Below are 23817 nucleotides of genomic sequence, written 5' to 3'. Positions count from 1 at the left end.
GGCGCACGCCTGCAATCTCAGCAACTCAGGAGGCCGAGGCAGGAGGATCACAGGTTGGAGGCTAGCCTCAGCAATTTAGTGAGGCCCTGTCTCAAAAAGAATAGACGAGGATGTGGCTCAGTGGTGGAGCACCCCCGAGTCCAATTCCCAGTAACACCGCCCCCCAAGAAATAAAGTTCCACAGAATTCCTGGAGGGCCTGTGGGTAATTATTGCCTCACTTAGACCTTCAGGGAAACTGACACCCAGAGCAGCCAAGGACTGTGCCCAGTCTAGAACAGGGTGGGGCTCTGCCAGGTGGGAGCAGGGAGAGAGGTGGGGCAAGTGACAGGTGGGAGCAGGGAGAGGGGTGGGGCAGGTGAGAGGTGGGAGCAGGGAGAGGGGTGGGGCAGGTGAGAGGTGGGAGCAGGGAGAGAGGTGGGGCAGGTGAGAGGTGGGAGCAGGGAGAGAGGTGGGGCAGGTGAGAGGTGGGAGCAGGGAGAGGGGTGGGGCAGGTGAGAGGTGGGAGCAGGGAGAGGGGTGGGGCAGGTGAGAGGTGGGAGCAGGGAGAGGGGTGGGGCAGGTGAGAGGTGGGAGCAGGGAGAGGGGTGGGGCAGGTGAGAGGTGGGAGCAGGGAGAGGGGTGGGGCAGGTGAGAGGTGGGAGCAGGGAGAGGGGTGGGGCAGGTGAGAGGTGGGAGCAGGGAGAGGGGTGGGGCAGGTGAGAGGTGGGAGCAGGGAGAGGGGTGGGGCAGGTGAGAGGTGGGAGCAGGGAGAGGGGTGGGGCAGGTGAGAGGTGGGAGCAGGGAGAGGGGTGGGGCAGGTGAGAGGTGGGAGCAGGGAGAGGGGTGGGGCAGGTGAGAGGTGGGAGCAGGGAGAGGGGTGGGGCAGGTGAGAGGTGGGAGCAGGGAGAGGGGTGGGGCAGGTGAGAGGTGGGAGCAGGGAGAGGGGTGGGGCAGGTGAGAGGTGGGAGCAGGGAGAGGGGTGGGGCAGGTGAGAGGTGGGAGCAGGGAGAGGGGTGGGGCAGGTGAGAGGTGGGAGCAGGGAGAGGGGTGGGGCAGGTGAGAGGTGGGAGCAGGGAGAGGGGTGGGGCAGGTGACAGGTGGGAGCAGGGATAGAGGTGGGGCAGGTGAGAGGTGGGAGCAGGGAGAGGGGTGGGGCAGGTGACAGGTGGGAGCAGGGATAGAGGTGGGGCAGGTGAGAGGTGGGAGCAGGGAGAGGGGTGGGGCAGGTGAGAGGTGGGAGCAGGGAGAGGGGTGGGGCAGGTGAGAGGTGGGAGCAGGGAGAGGGGTGGGGCAGGTGAGAGGTGGGAGCAGGGAGAGGGGTGGGGCAGGTGACAGGTGGGAGCAGGGAGAGGGGTGGGGCAGGTGAGAGGTGGGAGCAGGGAGAGGGGTGGGGCAGGTGAGAGGTGGGAGCAGGGATAGAGGTGGGGCAGGTGAGAGGTGGGAGCAGGGATAGAGGTGGGGCAGGTGAGAGGTGGGAGCAGGGAGAGGGGTGGGGCAGGTGAGAGGTGGGAGCAGAGAGCCGTCAGGCGGGGCGGACAGGTGGGGCGCCCTTCCCAGTGGCATCCTTCCCGCCCTGTGGTGACGGTCCCCCTTGCAGAACCTGGTCATGTTCATGAGTGACTTTGTGGACTGGGTGATCCCGGACATCCCCAAGGACATCAGCCAGCAGATCCACAAGGAGAAGGTGCTCATGGTGGAGCTCTTCATGAGGGAGGAGCAGGGCAAGCAGCAGCTTCTGGACACGTGGATGGAGAAGGACCGTGACAGCGAGGACCCCTGCAACCACCACAGTGCCACGCCACGCCCCGGCGGCGGCGGCGGCCCGGGCCCCGGCGGTGCGTACCGCGGGGGCATGCTGTAGCTGCGGCGCTGCGGGCGGCGGCTTCCCGACGGGGGCGCCCTGGGGTGGGCGCACTTTGCCCCTCCAGGGCCCTGTGGCTCCCAGGAACATGGAGGGCCACTTTCTGATGGGACATTTTTCTCTCTTCTTTCTGTTTTTCTCCTGTTTTTGCACAAAGCCATTATGCAGGGATTTTTTTATCGTTAGTATTCAAGGTGAACCAACGTGATGGCTGGTGGTGGGCAACAGCGGGCCAGGGCGGGCGCTTGGCAGGGCCCTCAGCGGGCCAGGGTCCCCTTCGCAGTGGGGAGAGAGCAGAGGCCCTAGAAATCATCTGTTCCTCTGACCGATGCCTTAAGACAGTGACAGATGGTCTCCACGGCATCCGGCCCGAGCTGGAGCCAGGTTTGGGGAAGAACAGAGAGGCTGAGAGGGACTGTGGGGACGCAGCTCCCCAACGGGTCACCTGGCCGGCCGCAGGTCAGAGAAGCCCAGGACTGTGATCCTGACTCCTTCGGTGAGCGCGGAAGCTGAGGCACTCTGCTCAGAGAGGTGCCTGGCCCTGGCCACACAGGGGCACGGGGCTCCCGTCCATCCTTGGAGCCCAGGGGTGCAGGTGTCCTGATTAAGCCATAGCTGACCAGCACCCCTGCGCCAGCCTCACACCCTGGGTGCTGGGCTTCATCAGTCGATGCCCTTTTGTGAGATGAGACCAGGGTGACAGGGAGGTGGGCAGGGAGATCACCTCCAAGGTGATCTGAAGGAGGTTCAAGGGCACCACCAAGTCCTAAGGCTTCTGAGAGTCATTCAAAGCTTTAGAATACTTCTTGGTTTTGTTTAGTTGTTTAAAACTAAACTGCGGGATGTGGAGGATTTTTTTTTCTGTAGCTCAAGGTGGAAGTTTATTAGTTAACCAAGTATCATTGAGAGGAATTTCAAATACTGTTACTACCAAAGATTTTTATTAATAAAGGCTTCTATTTTGGTAACATTTCTCTATATTTACTCACGGGAATGTCTCTGATGGACAATGATCATTTTAAAAGCTTGTAGATTAAAAAAAAAGTTCTCATAAATGATATGAGTGATCTAAACTTGCACTGGTTATACTAACCAGTTATCTGAAATTTCTCAAGCACCAAGAAACAAAACGTTTCAAGGCCAAGGAGAAGATCTCCATGGTGTGTTTGAGCGTTTCCTGGTGGTGAAATTGACATTCCTGCAGTTGACTGGCGGTCGGTGATCGGAGCCCCTCCAGGGGTCAGGTCTTCCTTACTTGCTAAAATCAAACTGATGCTTCTATTTTCTCTTGTACAGTAGGAGTTTCAAATGGAGTTTTTGTATATAAATATTGTGTTAAGAATTAGGTGACTACCAAAATTCCTTTTATGGAATCCATTTTTTAAAAAACTGAATGTACACAAATCCACAGAGGACTGTGGCTGAATATTCATTTAAATAAATTTGAAAACACAATGCTCTCCTTATTTGAGTGCTGCCTTCATGACCTGTGCCCCAGGACACTCCAGAGGCTCCCCACAGTCGGGGACATGTCCTCGCTTGAGGCTGCACGTTTGGGTGTGATTGACCAGGAAGGTGTGTTTCCTGTGCAAGTTGTCCTAGGTGTTCCTGGGACTTCGGCTCCTGCGTGTGTGTCCGCGTGCCAGTGTGTGGCTGCACGGGCTCGTATGCGTGCCCAGGCCTGTCTGTGCACACGTGTGCGAGTGCGCACCCGCTGGCGTGTTTGTGGCCTTGCCTCTGCTGGTCCTGGGCGTGCGCACGCATGCTCGCCCGCACTGTAGGCCTGCATGCAGCGGCGCGCGTTTGCTTTCGTGGTCTCGGGCTTTGCACCGTGGAACCCACACACCTGCCAGCGCTGCGTGCACACGCACGTCCTGGTGTCCGCTCGAAGGAGGTGTCACGCCAGCTCACCAGGCTCTTGCGGGCTCCTGAATCCACAACCCAGCACGTTGGTACTGAACTCAGTTAAATTTCCCAAACCTTTTGGGGAGCCCCCTTGGATTGCCAGGGTATACACGTGGGCAAGCGAGGACACTTTAAGCGCCACCCGTGGTCACCATCATGGCAGTAAAGCCTGGCGACTTTTACCCCCAGCACCCAGGAGCCCCGACCCCGCCGTGGCCTCCGGCGCCCCCTAGTGCCGGCGCGGAGCTCACGTCCAGCGCGCCGCGGGGGAGGACACGCCAGGTGGGCACTTGCCAGGTGAAGCCGGGACGCAGCGCTCGGGGGCACGGCCGTGCTCGGGGAGGGGAGCTGCCAACAGGCGCGCCCCTTCCCTCTGGGATGACCCTGCGGAGGGAGTCGGATGCTGGACCAGAAAACTAACCCTGGAACCGAAAGATTGGAGAGCGAGGAAGGGATGCTCAGGACGAAGTGGCAAGGGCTCTGAGTGTCAAGAGAGTGGCCTAGTTGGTCAGCGAAGCCCTCGCGACGTGAGCAAAGAGGAGCCAGAAACAAAGCCCTCAGGTCTGACCTCCTCGGTTCCCCCAAAGAACCGGGTCAGGCAGAGAGAACTGTGGTGCAGAGGTCCTGAGGCAGAGAGTAGGTTCCAGGAGTGGGGGGGAGGGAGTGGGGGGGAGGGTGTGGGGGGGGGGTAGCCAGAGCCAACTTGGAAGGACAGGGCATGCTGATCCGTGTGGCAGCGGGTGGAATAGGAACCTGGGCCTGGCCGAGGGTTCGCTGCCTTGGCAGCTGTAAGGTGGCCCTTCAGCGGGAGGAGGCGACGGGGAGAAAGGTATAGAGAAATGCAGGCCTGCGGTGCTGGGGCCTGCGGGAGGCCCAGGGCAGAGAGACCCCAGGACCTGGGACCTGGCCATGAAAAAGCCTCGGGCAGCCAGTGCCATCATTTTAGAAGGGAACAGAGATGGCCAGGGCTCTGCTGCCCACATGGCTACATGACCTTCCTTCGGTCCAGACTCGGGCACCAAGGACCACTGGAGTCTCTACAGCGGGTGCTGGGGCCTCGTGGGTGGGAGGCAGGCCCAAGGCCTGGACTGGCCCAGCTGCACACAGCCCTGGAAGAGGGATTGAGCCCCAAGGTGGAGGCTGCTGCAGGAGGCCACCCCCCACGATGGGCTCAGCACTTGTTAATTTTTTAGTTAATTTCCCACATATTTTTAAAATCCAAGGAAATATACATCCAAATCCAGATTCGCATGTTCTACTGAAAAGCCACTCACCTGATTCTGCCCCCTGCCATGGTGTCACTCTGGTATCTGACAGCTGTCCTCCAGCTGCCCCACTGCCACCCTCTCCCCCCCCCCCCCGCCAGGCATGACTGTCCACAGGCTGGGGGACAGCTGGGGCTGGCCCTCCTGGAGTCACCGGCCTTGCTACATAAGCCTTGGGCCAAGGTCCCTGTCCTTGGTTCAGGACCAGCTGTGGGAATCCCTGGAACACCTTAGCCAAGGTCTGTGCCTGGGACAGGGCAGTCCCCACCTAAGGCCGAGATTAGAGCCTGCCCCACACACCCCAACTCCCACATCCACTCATCTACAGGTCTCCAGGAACCACTCGTGAGTCCCTAAAATGACCCCACCACAGAGGGTCTGTCACCACGCATCAGACAGTACTCGTGTACCTGTCCACGTTGTGTGGACACCACAGGAAAAATGGAGACTGAACACTTGACAGGCCAGGAGGGGGCACGGTACAGCGCCAGGCACAGGCAGGGCCAGGAAGTGCTGGGTGAATAGGGAGGGAGCAGGTGATGGGTGAATGGGTGGGTGGGCGGGTGGATGGGCAGACCAGCCGTGGGTGGGGGTGGAGGGATGACAGATGGATGGGGGATAGCTGGAGGATGGGTGGGTGGGTGGGTGGGTGGACAGATTGGTGGATGGATGGGTGGACAGGTGGATGGACAGATGGGTGGATGGATGGAAGCATGGGTAGGTAGATGGATGGATGGATGGATGGGTGGATAGATAGATGGATGGGTGGATGGACAGGTGGATGGATGGATGGATAGATGGGTGGATGGATGGATGGATGGATGGATGGATGGACAGATGGATGGGTGGATGGGTGGATAGATACATGGATGGGTGGATGGATAGATGAATGGGAAGATGGACAGGTGGATGGATAGATGGATGGGTAGATGGACAGGTGGATGGATGGATAGATGGCTAGATGGGTGGATGGATGGATGGACAGATGGATGGGTGGATGGGTGGATAGATGAATGGGTGGATGGGTGGATACATACATGGATGGGTGGATGGACAGGTGGATGGGTGGATGGATAGATGGATGGGTAGATGGACAGGTGGATGGATAGGTGGATGGATGGATAGATGGCTAGATGGGTGGATGGATGGATGGATGGATAGACAGATGGATGGGTGGATAGATGAATGGGTGGATGGGTGGATAGATACATGGATGGGTGGATGGACAGGTAGATGGATGGATGGATAGATGGATGGGTAGAAGGACAGATGGATGGATAGGTGGATGGATGGATAGATGGCTAGATGGGTGGATGGATGGATGGATGGATGGATGGATGGATGGATGGATGGACAGATGGATGAGTGGATGGGTGAATGGATGGGTGGATGGACAGGTGATGGATGGATAGGTGGGTGAATGGGTGGGTAGCTGGAGGATGGGTGGATGGGGGAGGGGGGATGGGTGGATGGATGTATGGGTGGGTAGGTGGGTGGATGGGTGGATGGGGGAGGGGGGATGGGTGAATGGATGTATGGGTGGGTAGGTGGGTGGATGGGTGGATGGGGGAGGGGGGATGGGTGGATGGATGTATGGGTGGGTAGGTGGGTGGATGGGTGGATGGGGGAGGGGGGATGGGTGGATGGATGTATGGGTGGGTAGATGGATGTATGGGTGGGTAGATGGGTGGATGGATGGATGGATGGACGGGTGGAAGGCAGACAGACTGGCAACTTGGCCTTCCGCCCTTCAGCTGAGACCTCAGGCTCAAGCTAGCCCACGAGCCAATGGAAGGAGCATGGGGGCACATGGAGGGCTAGCTCCATGCTCACACAGCCCTGCTGGTCACAGCCTGTGGAGAAGGGGGTGTCTGGAAGCCCTGCCTGGGCCAGCACAGGTTCCTTCGGGGTCTCCCCAGGTGGGATGGTGCGTGCTGCCCCTGCTAGGAGCCTGCCGGGAAGGCGGCCACAGGGAAAGGCTGTGTCCAGCAGGCGCTCAGGTCTGACCCCCTCGGTCCCACCAAGGAACTGACTCTGTTGTTTGTTCCCCGCTTTCCTCCCCCTCCCCTCCCCCCTTCCCTCTGTCTCCCCTTCACCAGAGTGTGGCAATTAACTTCTCTGCAACACAGTGTCTGTAGCCAGGACTGAAGCAGACTTCCGGGGCTCCAGAGGTGTCTGCCTTCCCTGTCCCTCCCAGTCACCCCCATGCTGATGTCCAGGGAAGAAACGACCTTGCCTGCTTCTTCCTGCTGGTGGCTGCTGCCCCCTGCTGGCAACCTCGGGAGCTGCTCTTGGGGAGGGACGAGGAGTCCGCAAAGGACCACAAACCCCACAGCTTAAGACAAACCAAAAGCATTACCCTGCGGCTCCGTGGCTGGGATGTCCCGCGTGGGCCTCGCTGGGCTAAAGTCAAGGTGTCAGCAGGGCTGGTTTCCCTGGAGGTCCAGGGCAGCCTGTGCCTAGCCTTGCCCAGCTGTGGGGAGGCCCCTCCAACAAAAACCAAAATACTTTTGAAGGAAACCGAGGATTGAGGATCCGCGGATTCTGGAGGCAGTCCCTCTGCAGGAACCAGAGAGACCAAAGCAAACAGAGAAAGAGGCAGGAAGGTCACCCTGGGAGGGGCTGAGGCGGAGCGGGGAACCCGGAAAGGGAGACGCCCGCAAGGTGCTCGCTCTCCTGTCTGCCTTTCTTGGAAAGGCACCAAGTGAGAGAAAAATACACGAACACAACCCGTCAAAATCGCGACGTGCAGGCCGCGGCGGAGACCTCTGTGGGGCAGCTTGTGAGTGGCCTTCAGTGACTCACGAGCCCCGAGCCCTATAAAAGTCCCCCCTGCACGGGGTCAACACACTGGAACCAGCAGTCCCCCCAGGCCGGAAAGAACCTCACCTCAACCTGCACCTTACCTTAAAGACCAACGTAAAGGGGGTCATGGATTTATGCAATTACACAAGAAAATAGAAAAAAAATGTGGGGGTCTAAGGTTAGTCAAAGAGATCTGAAACTCGCTACCACAATCCATAATGGGAAAAAGCCATCAGTCAGACCTTGTCAAAACAGGGAACTTGCACTGTGGAAAGCCACCGGGAAGACAGAGCCGAGCCACAGAGGTGGAGGCCAGGGGGCCGACTGAGGAAGGAGTGTACCAACAGACCCCATCACAGCACTGGCCTGCAGCTTGTTTGAAAATGTCTTTGAGCCTTGCTTAAAGGCCAGCTGGGTACTTGGAGCCTCTCCCCTCACAAGAGGCTCCTGGTTCACCTGCTGCCTCCCAAGGCTCGCTCTCAGCCTCCTTCCCCCACTCTTCCACGTCCCACTGCCCCTTAGTGGTGGACACCCTGGACTGAGCCACAGGCCAGTTTCTCTGCCTCTCTCATGGATGACCTGATTCTCGTGGTGCTTAAAATACCATTTATCTGCAGAGGACTCCCAAAATTCAATCTCTGGCCCAGATCTCCGTCATAACCCTTGACCTGGGCAGCCCCTGCCAAACAGCTCTGCCGAAAGGTCTGATAGGCACCTTGTGCCCCTAAGCAGCCCTTGCTCTTCCTCCCAAGCCTGCCCCACCCCACCCCTTCCCCGCTTCAGTCCAGGAAGGCACCAGCCTTCAAACCCAGCAAACCCTCCTACTTCCTCTTGGTTACACCCCTGCCCCAAGTCCAAAGAAGACTGGCTGCTGCGTTCTCAAGCTCCTGCTGTGCCTGCACCCCCGGGTCCGGGCACCCCCATCTTTGGTGGGGGTGATTGCAGAGTGTCTTGACTTCTACTGGCTGATCAGAGGGACTCTGTAAAGATGTAATTCAGTGTTCAAAATCCAAAAAGTGGCCAGGCACGGTGGCACACACCTGCGGCTCAGTAGGCCGAGGCAGGAGGATGGTGAGTTCAAAGCCAGCCTCAGCAAAAGTGAGGTGCTAAGCAACTCAGGGAGACCCTGTCTCTAAATAAAATACAAAATTGGGCTGGGGATGTGGCTCAGTGGTCAGGGCCCCTGAGTCCAATCCCCAGTACCCCCTCCAAAAAAAAAAAAAAAATAGCCAAAAAGTGGAAACAAATTAAATCTTCTCCTGAGAGAAATTGTGACTGAGCATGAGTTCAGCCTGTAGGAGGTTCTAAGCTAAACCAGGAAACCGCCGGTCCTCTACCACCAGCAGGCAGATCCACAGACGGAAAGGTCATCGGTGCTGGGCTGGAGCGGGGAGGGCCCCTGACAGAAAGTGCCGGAGGGATTCCTTCTGGTGATGGAAATGCTCCAGGATTAGACCACAAGGAAGACCAAGGGGTGGACTCTATGACCTGGATTTTAACCCCACTCAAAAAACGTCAGGGTAGCTCAGTTGGTCTCACCCCTGTCCACACTCTGCAGGGAAACTGAGTCCTGGGCCAAGGCCCCTCCTCACTGACACCCTCCTGGCGCCCACCACCTCTCCCCACAAGGCCTGCCTCTTGCTGCTCCTGGGACCTCAGCCCTGTCCCCCTTGGCTCGTGTCCCACAGGGAGGCCCCCTCTGCCCGCTGGCCACGTTCTCTCCTGTGGCATTGGGAATGGACACCTAGTACCGGCATGTTTCCGGGGTCCGCTGCGCTCGCTGGCAGCTGGAATGGGTGCTCAGAGCAGGGCGAGGAGTGCCCCCACCACCGACGACACCGGTGATGGCTTGTCGCTGGGATGAGGACCCTGCACCTCCTCTCTCGTCATTTCTAACCACAGCCACCCCATGCGCCAACACGGCCCGATTGCCTCCGTGGTCCTCAGCTGACCTGGTGATAGGACCAACCTTTCCCCAGCCCCGACAGAAGGCTCAGGGATGCTCTCGAGAGTAGCCCTAACTGGAAAAGTCGGATATTCACACCTCCGAACCAAAGAGACCTCTCGGTACTGCGCTTTGGGGTTCTCCTCCCCCACACAGAAGACGTCCCCCGGATCCCTACAGAACGCACTTCCAAGCTTGGTGGATGTTGGTGTAGAACGGTAACAGGTCCGTCGTGACGTGGCCTAGCAACCGTACCCCCGGGGGCTCGCGGTTGCCGTCCCAGGACACAGCAGGGCTGCGCCGCGCTCGGCAAACCCGCCACCTCCCAGACTTGCCCGCGCAGGCTCTCAGGGACCCAGCGCGACCCGCAGGGCGCAGGCGCAGAGACCGCCGCCAGCCCAGGTGGAAAAGGCTTCGGCGCGCGCCATACGCATGCGCAAAGCCTAGAGCTCTCGCGAGAAGTTGAGCCGGAAGACTGACGGTGACTTCCGGGTTCGAATCGGAAACCCGAGTGCCGGGGGCTGGGTGGGCGCGGGGCGTGCAGGCTGCTCGCCGGCGCCGCCATGGACCCCTTCCGGGTGCTGCTGCACTCGGTGTCGGCCGACCTGTCCAGCGGCGAGCTGACCGAGCTCAAGTTCCTGTGCCAGGGGCTAGTGGGCAAGAGGAAGCTGGAGCGCGTGCAGCGCGGCCACGAGCTCTTCGAGGTGCTGCTGGAGCAGAAGGACCTGGAGGCCGAGCACACCGGGCTGCTGCGCGACCTGCTGGCCTCGCTGCGGCGCCACGACCTGCTGCAGCGCCTGGACGACTTCGAGGTGGGGGCGGCGGCGGGGGCCGCGCAGGAGGAGGCAGGTGAGTGCGGGGGCCCCGCCGCGGGCGCAGGGCCGGTTCGCCCCTCAGTGGACTCCAAGTCCCTCAGTGGACTCCAAGCTCCTGCTCTTTGCCAGGTGTTCTGGGAACCGCTTTGGGGCAGGGGTGGCAGATGGGCAAACCCAAACCCAGAGGAGTCAGCCCACCCGAGGTGGCAGGGCCTAGATGCCCACCCCTGGCCTGCAGTGTTTTCCCCACCCCACTTTTTCCAGATGAATTAGAAAACTCACTGAAGGAAAAGGACCGTGAGTGACCGGGTGGGGTAGAGTGGAGAAAATGGGCAGAGGTCAGATAGCCTGCTGCATCCGGTCGTCCGCCTCCGGGACCGTGCCCCGCTGACCCCCTTCCTGGCCGTCGGAGACCAACACCACCCCTTGGTAGCTCTGACCCAGTGTTCCCAGGTGCCACCGACGGCACACTTGACTTGTTCCTTTGTGAGTTAGATACTCTTATTTCCCATCTTTCTTGCCATCTTTCAGAGAAGAGGACAGTGGCTCACAAGTGTAAGTTCTTGCCTAAATGCACAGCTGACAGCAGATCTGGGATGCACCTAAGGCCGTCTGGCCTGGGGTGGGAGGTGCAGGCCGAAATCTGAAACTGGAAGTGCTGTGAGAGCCAAAATGTTTTGAGAAGCCACAAATGGAAATTTTCATGCACAAAGTTATCTACAGTGTTGTATAGAGTTACCTTCAGGTTTACATACGAAGCATAGATATGAAAACAAGAATTTCATGTGTGTACTTGGGTCTTCCCCAAGATACCTCATGACACTTATGCAGGTACTCGGAAATCAGATAAGGTTTTTGCTCTACACTGCCTTTTCGAAGGAGTCCACTCTGAGCAGCCCCTCTTCATTCTCCCCTTTGGCTTGCTGGGGTGCCAGGAGTAAGAGACCAGTGTATACCTAGGGTCCCTCAGCCCCTGGGCCTGGGAGTTTAGTGCTTCAGGGACACCCTGCAGACTACAGGCTGTGGTTAGAATTTCATACACACACAGTGTTGGACAAACAGAAAGGATCAGAAAAAATGATGTTTTCAAGGATATTTAGCAATGAGGAAAGAGTTGATAAAGGACAGCCTTAAAAATAGACTCAGTACCTTTTTAGATGACACGTATATGTCAGTGTTTGATATTAACTGTAGTCTTGTAATTACTGTGTTGGAGGAAATATACCAGGTCGACAGCAGTTCAGAGTGGGTTGATGCTGTGTGTGGTGCACTTTTTCCTACAAAAGGCAGTTTAACATGGTCTCTGGCACAGGGTGACAGGGTTTTGAACCGCAGCTCAGTCAGTTTCTAGCTGTGTGACATCAAGATATTCACTTAACATCCCTGTGCCTTAGTTCCTCGTCTTTCCAAATGATCACAGCAACAAGTGCTTTCAGGGGGCTGGAGGAGTGGGCTCACCTGCTGACAGTGAGAGCAGCTGTCTGGTACTGTCTTGTCCTGCCTGCTCCCCTACACACACACTCCTGAAGCTGCTTATTGGGCTCATAGCGCTTTCTGATCTCAGTAGTGGCTTTGCAGCAGGGAGTGGAGTAGCTTCCAAAATAAGAACTAGGGTGTGCACTGTTGTCCCGGGGCTGCCATGACAGATTTCACAAGCTTGGAGGGTTAAACTGTAGGAATCTATTATCATGTAATCTGGAGGCCAGAAATCTGCAAAGGTCAGGTGTCGGCAGGGGTCACGTCCCTCTGTGGCTCTACCGACCAGTCCCTCCTTGCCTCTCCCAACTTTGGGTGACTCCCAGCATCTTTAATCTGTGGCCTCGTCCCTCCAGCTCTGCCTGCATGGTCACTAGATGTAGGGCCTACCCAGATAATCCAGGTGAACTCTCAAGATGTTCCCTTACATCTGCAAGGATCTTTTTTTCCAAATAACATTTTCAGTTCCAGGGACTTGAGTAGACATAGCTTCAGGAGATTGCCCTTCGACTCGCTGCAGATTAGGACTGGGAACAGCCCCACTTTCTTCTCAGCTCCTCCGCCCCTTGGTTCCCCTGTCCTAAGCAGGCAGCTCTCTGAGTCCCACGGGGGCTGCCTTGGGAATTGAGGTTAATCTCAGGCTCTCTGTGACAGTCCCTGAGCTTCTCGGTGGCTTTCACCTCCGTGCAGGCCTTGTGTGTAGGTGATCTGCCTGCTCAGCACTCGGGTCAGCCCGGAGAATCCTGTGGGGGTCAGGGTGCTCCCCAAACCTCCAGTAAGTCTTGTTCTTTCCCCCCAGATCTGCACGCAGCCTTCAGCATCATATGTGATAATGTGGGGAAAGACTGGAGGAGACTGGCTCGTCACCTTGGAGTTTCTGACGCCAAGATCGATGGAATTGAGGAGCGATACCCCCGCAACCTGGCAGAGCGGGTGCGGGAGTCGCTGAGAGTGTGGAAGAGCAGCGAGCGGGAGAAGGCCACAGTGGCTGGCTTGGTCGAGGCGCTCAGGGCCTGTCGGATGAACCTGGTGGCCGACCTCGTGGAGGAGGAGCAGCTGGCCCGGCAGCTCCAAAACGGGAGTGACGCTGTGTCCCCAGTGCAGTGGGACTCGGACGCTCACACCTCAGAAGCTCCTTGATGGGGCTGCCGTTCTCCTTGGGGACCATGGGAGGGACTTGATTCTCTGTACCATGCCCAGCACTGGGCAGTCCCATCAGGAGCCAGGCAGAGGGCTCCCCCTCAGAGCCACGCTGCAGCTTCACAGTTAAAGCTGCGTTTCCTGAGCCCCTCCTCTGCCAGGCGGGGCCTGGAGTGCGGGTGAGGGAGGGGGCTTCTGCCATCTTCACTCAGCTTTGGGCACAAAGGCACTCGTTCAGATTGAGTCCTACCTGTTCTTCAGGTGAGGAAACGGGCTGGAGGGAGGTCAGAACCGGGACAGCGCATCTGGCTCCGGAGAAGGGCCTTCTAACCAGCGTGTCCCACGGTGACTCCACCGTGGACAAAAGGCACATTTTGTCCCATTCTTTGAGGCGACAGGGTAGACCTGGACACCAGCACGAGGTGCTGTCCTGGTCCAGGAGTCAGGACGCCTGGCTGACTCACAGAGCGGCGACAGCAGGGCTGTGAGGGTGACCACAGTGACGCCTGTGGAGTGCTCCTAGGAACTGGTGCACAGCCGAGCTCCTCCACCGTCAGTCCTCGCAAGGAGCCGGTTCCCGGGTCGCAGGTGGCTGTTCTGTGTCAGAATTACCATCCAGTTGGTCATTGGCCTAGCAAGGGGCAAGACCCTGGGCCTCCAGAGCCCTCCACTGAAGCCAGTGCCTTTACCCGGAGCCCTCCAGGCGCCTCTGGAAACCAGTTGACCCAACTGGAGCCTGTTTCCCGAAGAGGTCACGTCACAAAGAACTCCCACTCCCGACGATGACTTTCTCGTCACGTATTCTGAGGGGTCATTCCAGCTGGTGTCAGCAGCTCGTCCTGGGCTCTCCCTATGGAAATGGCGGCAGGATTATCATAGCTTGCTCACCCCTAGCCAGAGTATTGATCTAAGCCAGAGGTGATCTGCAGAAGGCAGGTCTGCCACCTGTGGGACCTGCCTGCGCCTGCCAGACATGGTTATGGTTCTGGAATGTTGTCCAGGAGTGGTGCTTTTACCAGGAGTGGGTCGGCCAGGCGTGTGGCGGAGGCCGGGTTGGAAGCTGGAGACCAGCCTCAGCAACTGAGCAAGGCTCGAGGCGGCCTAGGAAGACCCTGTCTGGAACTCAGGGGTAGGGCTGCGGCCTGGTGGTTAAGACCCCGAGTTTGAGGCCCAGTACCAAAAAAGAAGAGTGGCACGGATCACGTGGCTTTAACCTCACCAGCGGATTCATCCGTTTAGCGTGTCTAATGGTTCAGGTGTGAAGTGTGCCCCCAAGCTCCTACGTGAGACAGTGCAGGGAAGTTCAGAGGTGAAATACACCTGGTCAGTGAGTTGATCCCCGATAGGGGTTGACTGAGTGGTGACTGTGAGCAGGTCGGGTGTGACAGGACAGGTGGGTCCCTCGAGGTGGGCTTCTCTTTGGTCCTTGGTGAGAGGACTTTCTCTCTGCTTCCTGACTGTCCTCTCCTGAGCTGCCTTCCTCCACCACACTCTTCCACCACGATGTCCTGCCTCACCTCCGCCCAAAGCAGTGGGGTTCGCTGTCTGTGGACTGAGACCTCCTAAACCGTGAGTGCCAAATAAACTTTTCTTCTTCTAAAAACATTCTCGTCCCGTCTTTTGGTCACAGGGCAAAAAAGCTGGACTGAAACACGTTGGTACCGAGAAATGGGTTGTTGCTGTGATTAATGGTTCAGAAGCTTTGGAGCTTTTTGGAATTTGTGGGAGCAATTTGAAAAGTTTAGAGATGCAAACTGGAGAAGTTTTAGATTGTTGTAAGCCAGGCTCAATATGCGGTTCTGGTGGGAGCTCAGAAAACCAGGATGCCAAGAGGCTGCAGGCAGTGAGCCTGCTCAGGAGGCCTCAGAGCAGGAGGAGGACTCTTGGAAATGGGTCTGGAGACCGTTCACAGGACGCCCTGGCTAAGAAGACATCAGCATGTGTTCCACGTCCTGAGACTTGGAGGGGTTGAATTCAGTCTGGCAGTAGAAATCTCTAGGCAGCACAGCTTTCGTGTGGAGGCGTGGGTATTGCCGGCAGCTTCTAGCCAAGTTTATTGTGAGAATCGGGAACAGGAAGCAAAAAGATTTTAAAAACTTGCAGTTTAGCCAGAAAACTTTGAGTAAAACCGAGGTCAAGGAAGGTGTGGTGTTGAACACAATACAGCCGCTAAACACTAAATATTTTACCTAGAAACACTAGGAAAGATGGTTCGAGGGCATCTTAGGAACTGGCAAGATATCACCCATCTGAGGCTCAAGGGTGTAAGAATAGAAATTCCTTTGTTTGGAGACCAATGGACACCCTGCCTGTACAGGGGCCCTGGGAAGTTTTTCAGCAGGCTCAGCCCCCAGCACTCAGGCTGCTGCTGCCAGGATCCCCGGAGGCTCTGCTGCTGCTCGAGGTGGTGGCAGCACGTGGTGCTGGTTATGCAGGATGCAGGATGCTGGCGTTGGGGCCCTGCAGGCTTCTGCTGAGCTGGCACGTGCGAGGCCAGGCAAGGTGCTGAGGTCCCTGTCACTGCGCAGGGACGAGAGGGAGGCTGTGGAAGTAAAGCCAGCGCGGCAGTGAGGACCCCAACGTAGGCCAGGAGTGGGGACTGTGCTGAGAAAAGCTGCAGGCAGTGGGTAGAGGCAGCCCAGCAGAGTCCCCACAGGCTGCGCCTGCTAAGGCCAGGAGCCGCGCCGCACCGGCCCTGTGGAGCCCACGTCCTGCCGCCACATGCCTGGGTGCCAGGCGTGGACTCCAGGGACTCGCTTGGTCCCCATCTCCCTGCATCCTCACTCTTTTCTTTGCCATTGTGTATGGGGAGCATTTGACACACTTTTGATTTTTTTTTTTTTTACAGGCTCACAGCCGGGAGTCTGCCTTAAATCTCCAAGATGCTGAAACAATTATTAAGAGTGGGGATTCACCAGATGTCGGGGTGCACACCTACAGTCCCAGCAGCTTGGGAGGCTGAGGCAGGAGGAGCGCAATTTAGGGAGGCCTTAAGCAGTTTAATGAGACCCTGTCTTACAAAAAAAAGAAAAAATAAAAAAGGGCTGGGGATGTGGCTTGGTGCTGAAGTGCCCTGGATTAATCCCTGGTCCTAAAAAGAAAAAATAAAGCAAAAAGACCTAGGATTCATGGGAGTAGACTGATGTTGCGTTGTGAGGTGAGCGTGCCCTGTTTTTCAGGGCAGGGAGAGTTACAGTCTGAACCTGGGCTGATCCCAGATGCTTAGGTGTTGAGAGCTTGGTCCGGGGGCAGCAGTGTTCAGAGGTGGGCTCTGACCCCCTGGGTGGAACACTCCGTGTGGTAGATGACGGGGAGGAATGGAACTGTCGGTGGGGGTAGTGGTGGCTTGGGTGGAAGAAGTAGGTCCCTGGAGGTGGGTACTGGGGACTGAGTTTTTTGATGTTTTCTTTTATTTCTTTATTGTACTAGGAATTGGGCCAGGGGCACTCTACCACCGAGCTACATCCCAGCCCTTTTTATTTTTTGAGACAGGGTCTCACTAAGTTGCTTAGGGCCTCACTAGGTTGCTAAGGCTGACCTCAAACCTGGAATCCTCCTGCCTCAGCCTCCCAAGTCACCAATACGACGGGCATGCGCCCTGTGCCTGGCCTCGGAGACGGTGTCCGTCCCTGGCCCCTTGCTCTCGCTTGCTCCCTCCCTGCCTCCCTCCCAGCTGCCCGGAGCTGAGAGCTTTCCCCCACTGTGCCCTCCCGCCATGGTGTGCCCTCCCGCCATGGTGTGCCCTCCCGCCATGGTGTGCCCTCGCGGGGGCAGGTGTTGGGTCAGCGTGGTAAGAAGCTGACGGACACAGGTGGTGCACCCTGCGGTCGCAGCAGTCAGTGAGCCCCTGTCTCAGGACTGAAAGGTGGGAGCACCCCAGGCACAGTGCAAAAAATTTGAAGAAGCTGAGTGGCCATTCTTTGCCCCAGTTGTCCATGTATGACCTGGGGAAGCCACATGTGCCATGCTGTGCCACCTTGGCTTTGGAGGGCTGAGATCTCGGCCAAGGTCCTGCCCCACTAAGCTCTGGGCTCCTGCCCTTGCCCTCCGGGCCCCCCAGGCTGCGTTAGTCCAGGGGAGGAGCAGGACTTTGGAGCAGATCCGGGATCCCTCCTGGCCTTTGGTGACCAGTCTTATGACTTGACTCCACCCAGGATGAGGCGTAAGGTGAGTCCCCACACTCAAGTCCTCTGCTGGGCCACGCTGCTGTCCACACTCCCAGGACGGGGAGGAGATGGGCCAGCTCCTGGCAGCAGAGCAGGGAGCTTAGTGACCTGGGGTGGGCTTGCAGAGACACTGCCCAGGAGGTGGGACTTGGAGCCAGACGGGAGCTTCCCCTTGTGCAGCCACCACCACTGGGTGCTGCAGACACAAGGCTGCACTGAAGGTAGCTGGGCACAAGTCCCCGGGAGGGCGAGTGTTAGGCCCGTGTGGCTCCGTGGCAGAGGCTGGCCTGCCTGCCAGAGGCCGAGGGTCCCTCTCCAGAACGGCCAGGGAAGCCTGGGAGAGTGTTGACGGGTGACGCTGGCTGCTGCGTTTTCATTCTCCAGAGAGTGCTCCACAGGTGGAGAAATTGGTGCCACCTGGCCGGTGTGGGACGGGAGCCATGGAGCGCATGGCCTGTGGTCTGGCCCGGTTCAGGTCCAGGCTCTGCCCTCGGGGGTCCTAAAGGGCCGGCAGTAAATAGCAGTTGCTTCCCACAATCTGTACACCTCGTTTCTCAGACACCTTAAAAACGAGGGGTTGGGGGGCTGAGTTGTGACTCAGCGGTGGCACTTGTCTTGCCTGTAGGAGGCGCTGGGTTCCATCCTCAGTGCCACATAAGGATAATAAAATAAAGGTACTGTGTCCATCTACAATTAAAAATAAAAAAAAATGAGCAGCAGGGCCTCCCCTGACCCCCGTGGTCAGCCTGGGCAGCTCTGCCTGGTTCTTCAGCCCGCGTCCCCCTCCGTCTGCACCAGCCTCTGACCCACCTGCCACCGTGGCTCTTGGGATTACTTTGAGCATCTGAGTGGCCCGGGGTCCTCTCCCCATTTCCACATCCATGACTTTACCCTGCCCCCTCAGGCCGAGCTCACAGGTCCTGGGGACTGGAGCCTGGGCATCGCTGGGGGCCACCAGGCCTCCCTCCCCCCAGCGATGCCCAGCCTGTCCCCGACCTCACCTGCTGCCACACGGGCCTTCCTCTCCTTGGGCTCACTCGCTTCCCCCTTGGCAGCAGGGACCCTGGACCTGTCCTCATGGTGGCCTTCCCACCACCACCCGGTTCCCAGCAGGGCCTCACCCCTACTCCACCCTTCTCCAGCCTCTGCTGCCCTCCTCAATTCCCGCTCATCCCCTCTGGTGGCCGGGCCGCAGACCCCTGCCTCGTTCCTGGAAGCCCCCGGCTTCCCGTGCACATTCTAGCTTCATGTTCCTCTTTCCACGGTCACTGCCGAGCCATCCGGCTGGCCGCTTTCTGACCACATAGTCCCTTTGTGGACCAAGTTTGGAACCAGATGGTAACTGTGACTAGGGTGGCATCTGCATGTGCCACATGGCCAGCCACCGGAGCCTGCGGTGAAGAGCCATGTCACCTGGGAAGCCTTCCTCTGGAGTCGCGCACTCCGTGGAGACCCTTTGGGGAGTCACAGGTGCCCACCAGAGGAATCGCCACCAGCAACGAGGCCGGGCCAGGGAGGAGTGGAGCCCTCGCCAAGCAGAAAGCCAAGTGACAGGGTAGCAGTGTGTGTGAGTGGCCGCGTGAGCCCCCCGGACTCCAGGCCTGCCGGTGGCACACAGTGGGTACGAGGCTTCGATTCTGTCTCACCAAAGTCAGGTTGTGAGCTGGCACAGGGGCACGCTCCCTTGACCCCAGCACCTCAGGAGCTGAGCAGCAGGTGGAGCGCTTGAGGCCAGCTGGGCAGCTGAGGGAGACCCCAGTCAGATAGAATTAAAAGGCACACGGTTAGCAGGCCCGAGGCCCGGGTGCCACCCTCTGCACCACAGAGAAGGAGTGCAGCGCTAGTGAGGAAAGCCGCGTGGGACTCGAGTGTGCAGAGCTGGGGACCCATGCAGAGAGCAGGAGGGGCCGCGCCCTGTGCTCAGTCATGTCAGCTGACACCTTCCACAGGCTCCCTCTGCTGCTGCGTGGCCTTGTTGGGGACCGATGGTGGGCGAGGGCTGGAGGCCTACACCTCCTGGTGTGTCTGCGGTAGTGAGGTGTCACCATTAACAAGCACCTGGTCGTCACCAGAAGCTGGGACCATGCTGCTCCTTCCAAAGGGCTTCTGGCTGGAGGAGCCGGGCCGCCCAGGCCCTGCGTCCACCCAGATGAGACCCTCGGCCAAGCCCAGCCCTGTCTCAAGATGCCGCTGTGGCGCTAGCCTTGCCCACCCTGCCCAGCTTGAGGCCCTGGGGCCGTGCCCAGCGCTGCAGCAGCCGGGGGAAGGCGCTCTGACTTAGTGAGGTTCAGCTGCTGGTAAAAAGGTCCTCGGACGCTGGGGCTGAGCTCCCTTCAGGCAGGAAGAGCAAACGGTGCCAGCTTTCGCTCCTGGCCAGGAGGGCTGGCCCGAGCACATCCCACAGTGTCTTGGTCCCCAGGGACCACAGTGGCCAGGTCCAGGATTTGCCCTCCACGCTGCCCAGCCCCCGTGAGGCACAGCCAGCCACCCCAAGGATCCCACCTTCTAGGTGGCCGTAGCCCCTCGGAGCCACACCCAGGCAGGGGTGCTGCTGGGTGCCCCGCCTCTCATTCATTCCATGGGTGAACTCTCGGCAGAGGGCACAGGGCACGTAGCCACCTGGCACTGCACCCCTGCCCTCTGGCCGGCCCCTCGCTGGGCCCCTGCTCCAGTGCCACATTTCCTCGCCTCTCAGCCTCCTCCTCCTCCAGGGCTGCTGTGGAGAGGCCCGGGTGACCAGCCATGGTGCAGGCCACGCCTGTCATCTGAGGGGCTGCAGGGTTAAAACAACCGACCTTCCGCCAGCCGGGTGTGACGTTTAGGGGCCCAGCTTCACCCCCGGGTCTTGGGAGGCGTCCGATGACTGGGAACCCCCTGCCCTCCCTGAGGAGCCGTGACCAGCTGGCCATGAGTCTGGGGCTTCATAGGGCAGTGGCCCCAGCAATATCTGCAGCTCGGACCACGGTAGACTCACCTCCGCACAGATCGGAATCTGTGTGGCCAAAAACCTAGATGGCGGCAGGGGAGCCCGGGGAGCAGGAAGGGACTGATGTGGGTCTCACGGAAGGTGAGCTGGGCTCCGGAGCCTACTGCATGGGCGGGTCCAGCTCAGCCATGCACCTGGGGCAGGTGAACTCCAGGACTCACCTGGGGAGAGGCCAGAGAGGACAAGAGAACCTGAGGCCTTTTAGCCCAATGACACGGGGCAGGGGAGGGACACGGGGCTTTGGGCCAGGCGGGTGGCTCTGGTGGGCACAGTGCTCGGCCACAGGTGCTTTGCCCTTTGTCCCTGCAGGCCCCGTGGGGGTGAGCAGGCGCTGGGCCTGGCTGAGCCCCCTGCCGGGCCGCCCTCGTGTGTTCCTACCGTGTCAGCAGTGGGACTGGTAAGATGTGTTTCCATTAGGTCAGTCCCCAAGTGGGGAAAGAGCCTCCTCACTCCCCGCCGCCAGAGTAGGCTCCAGACGCGCACCAGGTACGACGGGAAAAGGAGAAGGCCAGGACCCGGGAGGAGGAGGCCGTGAAGAACCCGATTCCCGCAACTGCTAAGGTTGAGAGGCGGCTGCAGCGGAGCCCTTGCTCTGCACAGCCGAGGCCCTGGGTTCCAGCCCCGGTGCCAAAACCAGAAGGTCACTTGTCAAAAGTATTAAGATTGAATTTAAAGAAAGACGGCCACCCGCGGAAGGAAGGCTTGACCACAGACTTCGTTGCCAGATGGGGGCAGGAGATCTCCACGAGCACCTACTAAGTGCCAGGGCTGGAGGTCCTCCAGGGCCACAGGACCTTGTCCCCGTCTCCATACTGTCTCCGGTCCCCAGGAGAGAGAGACATGTCCCTGTAACCACACAGGCAGATGTGTGGTCACCCATGGAGGGAAGGTGCCCAGGGCTATGGGGAGACCTGGCCAGGGCTGGGAGGGTGCTGGCGCTGAGATGCTAGGGCGGGCAGTGGTGGTGGGCAGAGCTGGGCTGGGCAGGAGGAGGCGCTTGCTTTCTGGTGGAGCAGGGGGTGCCCAACCCTGAGCCGAGCCAGGAGGGAGCAGGACCTCTGGGGGGCCCTCAAGGCTGGGCAGTCTGGGGAGGGGCAGGGTGGCGCTGGCGCAGCAGGCAGAGGCTGGAGGGTCCCTCCACCGGCTTCGGGAGCCCTCCTCCTCCAGGACTGAGGCGCCCCACCCACGGGCACCTTCTTCCCGCCGGGCGGGTGCGCCACCCAGCTTGTGGCCTCTGGTGGCTGGAGTGGCCCAGCCAGAGCCCCAGGCAGGGCTTGAAGTCGTGGTCAGACAAGCTCTTGTCACGGGCTGGCAGCAGAGATGCCCACTGCCCAGGGCAGCACAGCAGAGGTCTCGAGGTGGCATTTGGTGGCCAGCCTCTGTGGCCAGTCTCGGCACTTGTCCTGAGAGCCACTGGAACCAGGGCAGGCCTCTGCTCTCCTTCCCCAGGGGGCAGCTGCCGGGCACGGGCTCCGTCCTGGGAGTCAGCTGGGGGCTGCGGAGGCCGCGGTGGGCGTGCGAGTCGAGGTTCCCGCGCTGCTGGCTGAGGACGAGGGGCCTGTGGGAGGCGAGGAGTGGCCGGTGTGATGGTGGGGAGGCTTGGAGTGGGTGTGGGGGCGCCTGGGGCCTCATGGCGGAAGGAGGCCAGGACCCAGCCCCCTCCCCGGCCTGCAAATGACCCAGGGGACTGCAGCCTGGGCGACCCGGCCTGCTTGGCTCTTCCTCTCCTCCAGGTCGCCTCTTCTGATCCCATCTGGCCCACACCCTCTAGAGAGGGTGCTCCCCGCCCCGGGGCAGTGGCAGCCTTCCTGTGAGGACAGGCCCCGGCCCATCCCTCCTGCGGAGGCACCTGCACTGGCCGCTGCGCAGCCCCCGACCGTGCCCCATCCCCTCTAGAAACCCTCCAAGTCACTGCGGCCTCTGTGCCAGGGCTGAGGACAGGTGCCCAGGTTCTGGGTATAGCTGCCCTGGTTCAAGCTCCTCTCGGGCTTCCCACGGTGACCGCTCTGCTCGGCTTTGGGAGCAGTGGCCACACCTGATTTGTTGGATCCCTGGGTCGGGCCTCCGGCCCAGGACTCCGTAACAGAGGCAGGTGAGGACAGAGAGCCTGAGCTGCGGCCGGTTCCTGGCGGCCGGTTCCTGGCGCCCGGCGTGTGCAGAGGCCCCCCTCCTGTGGGAGGTGCTGTGGGGTGCGGAGGGTTTCCCGAGTGCGGGCGGGGCTGGAAGAGGACATGAGGACCAGGCCCAAGGCAACGAGTGGGGCAGTGGTGACTGGTCCTGCCTGTGCCCTCCCCGCCCCACAGCACAGGCTCCCAGGTTGCCAACGTGGAAAGCCTTCTGGAAATGTGCTCAGAGATACCCAGTCCCTCCTCCAGAGTGATTCAGTCCTGGGTGCAGCCAGGACAGGTCACCCACCGCCCTGGGCAGAGGGCCATTTCCACGCCTCTGCTGAGCACTAGAACTAATTGTCCTGTGTGGCCGCCCACCACCTGCTCAGGCCAGGCCCGCCTTTCCCTCTTCCTTCTTCTCAGGTGAGGGGAGGTGCCCATCAGGCCTAGGCCACAGGGTGGTCTCCTCGTCAGCAGGGCACGGCTGTGGCTCCAGCAGCCACTCCAGGGAGTGCTGAGTGTCCGAGTGAGCCCTGGGCTTCAGCCGGCCTCCTCCAGGGGCCCTGGCGTGGGCAGTAGAGCCGTGGGAGTGTGGGTTGGAGCCCATCTGTCTCCTCAGCCTGCTGGGTGATTCCCAGTCCCCACGCGGTCTCATACGCAGCCCGCAGCTCCTTGGGGGGCGTGTGCCCCTCTGTGTTCCTGGCAGGCCTGCGGCCCTCACCGGGCTTCCCTGCCCGCCGGGGGGAGGGCACTCTGCTGGCCGTGCTGGCCCCGCCCCCATTTCCTAGGTGAGGCAGAGTGCGCCTGCCCCCTGCGTCCTGCTGCCTTGGCACCGAGCGAGGGCAGAGCCGGGCAGAGAGGAGCCGGGTGGCGGCTGGCGGTCCTGGTCTGTGCGTGCTCATGGAGGGTGGGGACTCCCAGGCCTAAAGTCCAGGTCTGGAGGGAGAGAGCAGCAGGAAAACCATCACCAGCACAGGACGGTCCCGAGAGCTCAGGGGTCTGTCCAGTCAGGTGGGGCCCCTGAGCGGGCCCGTTCCATCTCCAGGACACCAGAGTGCCTTTCTGTGGAGGACCCTCGAGTGGGGTTTCACGGAGGGACCGGCGGGCCAGTGGGAAGGGCTCCAGGCAGGTCCAGGAGGAGGTTGGAGCTGGAGCTGGGAGGGGCCTGGGTCCCATCTTTTAGACAATAAGGAGCCATACAGACATTTTCAGCGGCCAGGGACGGTCAGGCGTGCCCATTCTTCAGGGTCCAGTGCGTGTGTTCCTTCTTCAGAAAAGGAGGGACCGAGCAGCAGCTTCCCTGGGCTGCGCTGGCCTCCCGCCCAGCCTGGACTCTGCTGTCCCGGGAGGCTGCCCCCCGGTGG

The 23817-nt window shown here is 59.8% G+C and overlaps 2 protein-coding genes across 2 annotated transcripts in view; both read left to right on the top strand.

Moving 5' to 3' along the window:
• Positions 1 to 3297, top strand: part of Ano1 (anoctamin 1) — a 33923-nt gene extending 30626 nt beyond the window's left edge. The window contains exon 17 of the mRNA XM_078044859.1: positions 1579 to 3297. Within this exon, the coding sequence (XP_077900985.1) occupies positions 1579 to 1842 (264 nt within the window). The 3' untranslated portion in view covers positions 1843 to 3297. The remainder of the gene's footprint in view (positions 1 to 1578) is intronic.
• A 6929-nt stretch (positions 3298 to 10226) lies between these two features.
• Fadd (Fas associated via death domain) lies at positions 10227 to 14796 on the top strand. The gene is made up of 2 exons (XM_005333312.5): positions 10227 to 10611; positions 12853 to 14796. The coding sequence occupies exons 1-2, from the start codon at positions 10326 to 10328 to the stop codon at positions 13191 to 13193; spliced, it is 627 nt and encodes a 208-aa protein (XP_005333369.1). The 5' UTR covers positions 10227 to 10325; the 3' UTR covers positions 13194 to 14796.
• Positions 14797 to 23817: the final 9021 nt, after the last annotated feature.

The sequence above is a fragment of the Ictidomys tridecemlineatus genome, chromosome 4 (genome assembly GCF_052094955.1).
Source record: "Ictidomys tridecemlineatus isolate mIctTri1 chromosome 4, mIctTri1.hap1, whole genome shotgun sequence".
Lineage (NCBI taxonomy): Eukaryota > Metazoa > Chordata > Mammalia > Rodentia > Sciuridae > Ictidomys > Ictidomys tridecemlineatus.
Note: the sequence above shows the minus strand (reverse complement) of the source record. Positions and strands in the feature narration are given on the sequence as shown.